The following is an 8225-nucleotide window of genomic DNA, read 5'->3' as shown; positions in this document are numbered from 1 at the left end:
TTTTGGTTATTTACATTCTCACTTTTCTAATTGTTGCCGGTTTACACCCTATCAACTTTTAAATTTTTCATCCAATTTTTCCGTTAACTTAGTTTGTACGTGAGAGACATTTTTGTCTTTCCAATTATCACAGGAAAAAACAAAAATTGAGCAAACCAGCACTTCAAGAATTGGAGATCAAAGCGTGGGTAATATGATTAATGGAAACCTCTGGTTTTCTGTTCTGATCTGATCGAGAGTGCAACAGTGATAGGGTGGAGGTGGTAGCCCGTAGTGAGTTTCCGAGGAGATTTCTGGCAGACTCTGTTAAGATTTGAATGCCCTACTAGGCTACTACGATGTGGATGAGGGAATCAATCTCTTGCCCAGATGTGACTTTGGTCATGTGTCTTCATCTTCTTGAAAACTTAGGTAGCTCAGAGGATCTTCTCCTGATCTTCAACTGTATTCGACAAGGTTGTACCAAATTGGCAGCCATCGCCTCATCCTATGAGGTCACATTTTGTAGATTCTGAAAATCTGAGGTCACGTGATTAGTAGCCCCACATCACGTCCAGCTAGGAACAACAATTTTCATGTCATATCTACTATTCAAACAGGAAAAGAAAGGGTGGTTTAGTTTTTCTTTATATATAGCGGATATAGTAGTTGAAATCTGCCCATTCTTGGTCATATTCAAACAATCAATCAAATCTGACAGAAAGGGACAGAAAAGGAAAGGGTACTGGCCTGGCTACGTACCATCTCGTTACTGCTTTCCCTTTTCGTATCATCATCATCAACGTAATGGGAAAGCAATCTAACAGTACTGTTGCATCTCCTGGAATAAGGAGAGGTCCATGGACTCCTCAGGAGGACAAGAAGCTCTTTGCTTTCGTTCAACAACATGGCCATGGAAGCTGGCGTTCCTTGCCAGAGAAAGCTGGTAAATACTTAACCTCTCTCTTTGTAGTCTCATCTTATTTCATATGTAGCTACCATTTGTAGATAGGTTTCGTTAACCTCTGTTTTCCTATGTATTATATACAGGTCTCCAAAGATGTGGGAAGAGCTGCAGGCTAAGATGGAGAAACTACCTAAACCCTGATATTAAGAGAGGAAATTTCAGTTTGCAGGAAGACCAGACCATCATTCTACTTCATGCACTTTTGGGCAACAGGTAATTTTTTGCTAAATTGAATCTTAATTAATTAATTCATTACTCGATTCAAAAGAATCGATTGATTGGTCGACTTTGGTTGATGCTTTGGTGAAGTTGTTTAAAACGTTGTGCATGTGTTTCATTACCATGCTAACAGCCGCTAATGGAGATAAGCATGTTTAAATGTAGGTGGTCGGCCATAGCTGCTAACTTACCAAGGAGAACAGACAATGAGATAAAGAACTACTGGAACACACATCTAAAGAAGAGGTTAGCCAAGAGAGGGTTTGATCCTGTAACCCACAAGCCCAAGACCGCGATCCATGCCTCTGCCAATGGCGACGACCCGAAGAACCTCTCAAACCTCAGCCACATGGCTCAGTGGGAAACTGCTCGGCTTCAAGCAGAAGGTAGATTTTCCAGACAGTCAAAACTACTCATCAGTCACGACCAACCTCCTAGATCTGGACCCGTGCCTGTACCACAATGGCTTGACATGAACGAAAGAGCACGGGAAATCCTGCTACTGTTGAAGTCAATATTAGCTGCAGACAGTGGTGGCCAAGGTGGTGGTATTGGTAGTACTTCCACCCACGTTGGGCAGGAGGTTGGTTCATTTGGTAAAGTTGATGTTGAAGGCGTACTTACTAATTGTGATCAGTTTGAGGCTCCAAGAACCAGTACATCAGTTCTGGGTTTTGATCAAGTTTTGGACGAAGTTTTGGGGGAGTCTGGTACTAATAATGAATATGATGATTTATTGGAGGCATCACTACTCCAGCACAATCATAACAGCACTGGATTTGAAGTTGGGGATGCTTGGAGTTTGGAACATTGTGCAACAGTAATGATGAAGGAGCAGGGAACAAATTAAGTACCTTTGAAATAATAACAATGATATGTCGTCTACATGCACCCGCCTAAAACATGGTACCTCCTAAATCCTAATAGAGGACTAAATGTAGTAGATGAAGTACTATGAACCGTTTTTCAATTTACGTGGATTTATTTTCTCGCTTCTGATTAACTTTTATGTCTCTTATTTGAGTTCATCAGCAACATTTATGCGGAGATAATTTAGAAAAATTACTACTTTTCTTTTTTTATTTGAGAAAAAATTAGAGACAAGCCTTAGTTCGTAATGAGGCTACTACATATGCGCTAAATTGTTCTTTATATTCACTACTAGTGTTATACTACGTATTAAAAAATTACTAATTAGATGGTCGATCTATCTATCTGAGCTCGCCGGGTCTTTACCTTTAACTTGTTATTCATCTTAATTTTCACAGCCTAGAAAATATGGATTGGATCGTGATCTTCAATGAAAATTAACAAGGATGGTGGATAATGTCAATTAGGCTTTGAGTCATAAAGGGTGTCAATTCTCAATTTTTAACATCGATTAGTAATTAAGCTAAGAAGTGTGAATCCGTACAAGGCCTATTTTGTTCCTGTCTAAAAATTATTTTCACTAAAATACACACACTGGGCCATGGATAATCGAGTTTTGATAATTGCCCTATTCCAAATATCAAACAGTCATTGAAGTGGCATACACGAGTCAAAAGGACAAGTTGTCTATGAAAATGCATGAAATAATATAAGTAGATTTGGAGAAAGTAAACTGGACTATTGTAAACAAACTTGGATGTTCTTTTTCTCCACAAATAAAGCTACTAGATACTTCACAGCCTAAGGAAAGTTTGAGCCAAAATACAACACATATAAACTGAAATCAAATCGAATAGAAAAAAATACATCTAAATAGAGCAGTCTCTCACCTATCATGCAACAGTCGAGCTGAAGAATTTCACTATGAAAAGAGATTATGGACCAAAACCGTCCATTGTATTCTATTAGCCCATGTTAAATGGGCTGGACTCTTCTCCTAAATACAAGTCTGGCCCAAAAACAGCCAATCTCGGACTCTTCTTTTTAACTCCACCTGATTGACCATTCCTATACAAACTCCACTATCCGACACGTGTCCGCATCCCATTGGAAAAAGCCCATCGATCAGCTCCCCACTTTAAAAGGTCGTCCTCTCTCTCTCTCTCTCACTCGCTCGCCGGCGATTGAGCATCATGGCAATCCCTGCTGCTTCCCCGGCGGCGAAGGCGACGTCGACGAGCTCGTCGTCAATGGCGTCGACGATCAGAGCCTACTCCATGCCTATGATTCTCTTCATCGTCGCCATGTATTTCCAGCTCGATCTCTGTTATTCCCAAATCCTTCCCTCCTTCTCACTACACCGGTAACTCTCTCTCTCTCGTGTTCTCTCTCAATTTCTGTCTCTCTTAATTCGTTGAATTGTGCAGTTCTTGGTCTGAGGAGTCAGAGCTCCATTGAAGAAGTGAAAGAGGCCTACGACAACGTTTCTTCAACGTGGTAACTTTTTCTCTCTTCCTTTCATACGCCATGTCGTCACAATCTGTAGTTTTGATAATCTGCTGTGTATATATCAAAGTTTGAAAACCTTTTCTGTGTTCATGTATGAATCAATCAATGTGATTTTAGTTGTTAAAATAGCTACGATGAATTGTTATTTCAGGAATTCAGAAGCGCAAGCTCCGGATTCTCTTGAATTTATAAAGGTCAGTTGATTCCTGGTGTTGCCTTATGAATTGTAATGATATGAGATGGAATGCCAAATTGATGAAGCATGTATTAGGCAGTTTTGTACTATTAAATCTCTAGGTACATTCCTCTACATATGTGTGTATTTATATTTTATCTACGATTTCAGAATAGTAGTAATAGGATTACTGTTGTGTCACTAATTCTAGTGACAATGTAGTTCGTAGGTAGTATTTGGCTTCTTCTCTAACTATGGTATTGGACATGATTGGCAGATTCGATATGCTTATGAGTTGAAACTATGACATTTTTGGCTTTGAGGAGCAAATAGTGAGTTTTTGCCTCCATTCCCAGCCTTGGTGACATTAAAACTTCACTGACATGTTTAGCTAGGAGTGCTATCCATGTTCTTTTCTCTAAGCATCTGCCAGGTGTTCACTGTTTTATTTCTGATGATAGGATGTAATTGAGAAGCTCAAAAAGCAATATGCTGGAGAAAGCTTTTCATGTATAGACCTTCCTCTACTAGAGTCTGCTGCTTATGGTTAGTCAAGAATTTCATGTTGATACTGTTTTTAGTATTTACTTTTACTTTTTTTTGATTTCCTGTTCGTTAAACAATTCTCACCGTTTCAAGGCTAATGAATAAATACAATTTTCCCTTTGTATTACATTCTGAAGATCATAACCTTCCGGTCATTACCTCTAAGGATTTCCAGACCATGTTTCAGGACAACAAGCCCTGGCTAATTCAGGTAAGGTCACTTTAGTCTGCATGTAATGAGAGTATAACCAGATTATGCTTTTCTCTTTTCATTTCCCACACCTTGCATCAGAGGTTTTACTTGATAGAGCTTTTTTCTCCTGTTTTCTCTTTCCATACCTGAAACAGTAATAAGTATTACATAATAGACTGACATATTTTGAAAGAAAATTAAGGTCCACGTATGACCAGAATGTGCATACCATGTCCTGTCAGTTTCAGTATTGAATTCTTAGATTTTTAAATAAAGCATTATGTCTCTGTTGTCCTATTTTCTAATGAATTTAACTGCTTATTTAACCAAATTATATAGATATATATATATAATATAATATATATATATATATATATAATATAATTTAACTTCTTGTAATTTGAGTCAGTTGTGGTCATTTGGGAGCAAAAGCTGTGATCAATTTTCTCATGCCTGGAAAAGAATTGGTATGCTCCATTTTGAAGCACCAGATTTAAGATTACCTATCTTTATCTGAAATGGTCTCTCAAAAACACCTACTCTCTCTCTCTATGTATATATAAACACACACACATCGATAGATGTACATTGATTGTCTCTTCTTTCCTGATACCTCAATCTCAGCTGGTTTCTTGGATGGTGTGGCAAATGCTGCTCAGGTAGATCTTGAAGTGATTCAGCTGGCAACGTATCTTGCTGACTGAAAACCAACTGGACAACCTTTCTTCAGGAATGGTATGTGGCTTGCTACTCCAATGATCAATTTTGCATGCTCTTATTGAACAAAGCTTTGTGTTTTCATTTTTAAGTGCAGCTCCTGGACTTTTTGAATGTGAACTGAAAACATTCAAAAGTTCAGCTCCTTATGTATGCATCATGTATCTGTTGTATCGTGTGCGGGTATCTGACAGGTTTTAAGAATACATCTTGGCTTCTGATCATATACTTTTACGTTTGAGTGTAAACATAATGTGCATCTTAAAGTTCATAGCATGTTAACAGGTGCCAGCATTAAGGGCTGCAATACTAGTCTGCATTGTAAACTTGATTATAGAATTTTCTTGGGTGGAGAAACTCTTCCTATTGAAATCTTTAGATTTTCTTTTGTTTCTCATTTCTACCTACATTTTTTTTTTTTCTGGCCTTCCTTCTTTTGTTGCTTTTCCCCAGGGATGTAAAAGTGCCAAGTGCCTTATTAGGTGAGACTGTAGTTAGATATAAGGTCATTTCTCTGCATGTACAACATTGTAAAAACTCAATTTATTTACACAAAGTCTCAGATTCTTTTACAGTTATATAAGGGCAAGTTCCTTTTTCTGGCTTTCCTGCTTGTTTGATGCACTCTGACAAGTCATGTTTCATTTGTTAGTTACGTGATGCATCTGAATCTTTTACATTAGGTATGAAGCAGACCCCTCTATTGATTCAGTTACAGATTGGTTTGCAACAACCATACTCGGTTTACCTCGTTTTCTTTACTACTCAAAGGAGTCGCTGGTAATCCTAATGAGAATTTTCTTTCCCAGATTCTGAAAAAAACGGTTTTGGACAAGAAAGCTAGAAGTGAGGTTTTAAGGTATCAATGATGCAATAAATAGAAAAGTTTGCTGTTCAAGCTGGAACTTTCAAGGAAGATGATCAGATTGATTTGCCACCCGGGTTTCGATTCCATCCAACTGATGAAGAGCTTATTTCTCACTACCTGCACAAGAAGGTTATCGATTCCAACTTCAGCTGCAAAGCAATTGGTGATGTGGACTTGAACAAGTCTGAGCCTTGGGATTTGCCATGTAAGTTTCTCAAGAAAAAGAATAGTTTCCCATTTGTTTTGAACATCTATTTCAGTGTTTGCAACTTTCAATTCGATTTGATTATGGGGTTTTGGGTTTGCTTTAGCTTGATTTTGATTTTGATTTTTGGTTTGTGGATGAAGATAAAGTGAAAATGGGAGAGGAGGAATGGTACTTGTTCTGTGTGAGGGATAGAAAGTATCCAACTGGTCTGAGGACAAACAGAGCAACTGAAGCTGGATATTGGAAAGCTACTGGGAAAGACAAGGAGATTTACAAAGGGAAATCCTTGGTTGGCATGAAGAAGACCCTTGTTTTCTACAGGGGCAGAGCCCCAATAGGTGAAAATGTTTAACATTTCCCTCTGTTTCACCTTGTTTACACTGTTATCCTCTGTTTCACCTCTGTTTCTGACCTAATTTAATCTCAAATTTGCAGAACAAATGGGTGATTTGTAGGGTCTTTGAAAAATCTGCTGGTGGTAAAAAAATCCATCTCACTGGACTTGTGAATTTGGGTTCTCATGGAACTGAAATGCGTTCTTCTGGTTGGACACAGCGGCTTACAATGGTGCCAAGACCAGACCGGCTTCAGAGTCGAATTACGTGCCCTGCTTCTCCAACCATGAATCCATTGATTCTCAAAGAAACCAAGGGATTGTTGATTACATCAAAAGCAATCCTCTTTTCTCCGTTTCTTCGAATCCTTCAAACAACAACGCTTTCCCACGAGTCACGTATCAGAATTCACTCTATTCTGCTCCTGTTTCATCAGGAAATTTCTAGTTTCCGAGTTTGGTTTTAATGCAAGACAATCTGAGGGCCTTGCTTGAAAACAATGTCTCATTCATGAGGCAGAACTTCAAAACAGAGAGGGACATGATCAGTGTGTCTCAAGAAACAGGTCTTACTACTGATCACTGATGTGAACCCTGAATTCTCTTCTGTCATGCCAAATCCTGAGATGGGTAGGAGGCCATATGACGATCAAGATAACTTTTGGATGTGAAAGAAAGAAGTACAGCTACTAGCCTATTATTATTATAAACGTTTTATGGGAGTTGATTGATGGTGTGGGTCTGTGAATATGATATTTTCTGAATTAAAAAGGGAATTTGATGAAAGTGAAGCCTATGTTATGTAGTATTGTGAGAAATTATTATGATGTGAAACTGTTTTTGTATTCAAATCTTGTTGAGACTGTTCAGACTTCAGACCAAGGTGCTCAACTATTGATATACACATATATAGTTAGTTTGTGTGGGACTGTTGGACAAAGACTAGGCACCTGGCACCGTACCCTTTATATTTGTATAAAAGCCTAGTTTTGGACTTACGGGAGAAAGAAACGAAGCCTAGTTTTGGACTTACGGGAGAAAGAAACGAAAATATGAATGGATGGTAAAAAGTGTAGTAATGTAGATTTCTCAAAATATTAACAAGCAGTACGTGGGGATTTTCATTACCGAGATGATGTGAGTAATGTAAATTTCTCAATACAGGGGAATGAGCTTGAAGGTCATTTTAATTAGGTTGCCTCGCATAAGGTATGATGTGAGTCAAGCTCACCCTTATTAACCTTTTATGTAAAAGTTCATAATTTTGCGCCGGATCTTAATAAAGAAGTAGATCGAGATCCTTTCTGTTATATAGACATCATGATTGATTTTCATTACCTTACAACAATGAATTTGAAGTTTTTCTTATTCTTCCTTTCTTTTTCGTTTGAAATTTCACTACGTTAATTTTCCTACTTTTATGTGTGTGATAATTTCAATGAAAACTGTTCTTCCCTATTGAATGATTCAGTTGAAAACTTGAAATGTGAATTATAGCCTATACTCTTGTGAATGAATGTAAGCCAAAAACATTTCTACAATACCGGGGAAGATGAGACAGATTTCCTTGGTCACAAAGTCAGCATATTTTGTTGCGTTGGATTAAATTCTTTATACTCTTTACAGCTTTATTTTATGGG

General features: G+C 38.0%; 1 protein-coding gene and 1 pseudogene across 1 annotated transcript; both read left to right on the top strand.

The window, feature by feature from the left end:
• Nucleotides 1-677: 677 nt before the first annotated feature.
• LOC133746025 (transcription factor MYB106-like) lies at nt 678-2229 on the top strand. The gene is made up of 3 exons (XM_062174181.1): nt 678-925; nt 1030-1159; nt 1331-2229. Exons 1-3 carry the CDS (start codon nt 787-789, stop codon nt 2013-2015), a joined length of 954 nt encoding a protein of 317 aa, XP_062030165.1. The 5' UTR covers nt 678-786; the 3' UTR covers nt 2016-2229.
• Nucleotides 2230-3257: 1028 nt separating this feature from the next.
• On the top strand, nt 3258-7459 carry LOC133746024 (NAC domain-containing protein 100-like; annotated as a pseudogene).
• Nucleotides 7460-8225: the final 766 nt, after the last annotated feature.

The sequence above is a fragment of the Rosa rugosa genome, chromosome 4 (assembly GCF_958449725.1).
Source record: "Rosa rugosa chromosome 4, drRosRugo1.1, whole genome shotgun sequence".
Taxonomy (NCBI): Eukaryota; Viridiplantae; Streptophyta; class Magnoliopsida; order Rosales; family Rosaceae; genus Rosa; species Rosa rugosa.
The sequence above is the reverse complement of the archived record's forward strand: the minus strand, read 5'-3'. Positions and strand labels throughout refer to the sequence as shown.

What these genes read in the sequence shown, in the direction of transcription:
- LOC133746025 (XM_062174181.1), top strand. Translation starts at nt 787, where the DNA reads ATGGGAAAGCAATCTAACAGTACTGTTGCATCTCCTGGAATAAGGAGA. An exon ending in TTCCTTGCCAGAGAAAGCTG is followed by an intron (nt 926 to 1,029) that starts GTAAATACTTAA and finishes TATTATATACAG; the next exon opens with GTCTCCAAAGATGTGGGAAG. An exon ending in CATGCACTTTTGGGCAACAG is followed by an intron (nt 1,160 to 1,330) that starts GTAATTTTTTGC and finishes GTTTAAATGTAG; the next exon opens with GTGGTCGGCCATAGCTGCTA.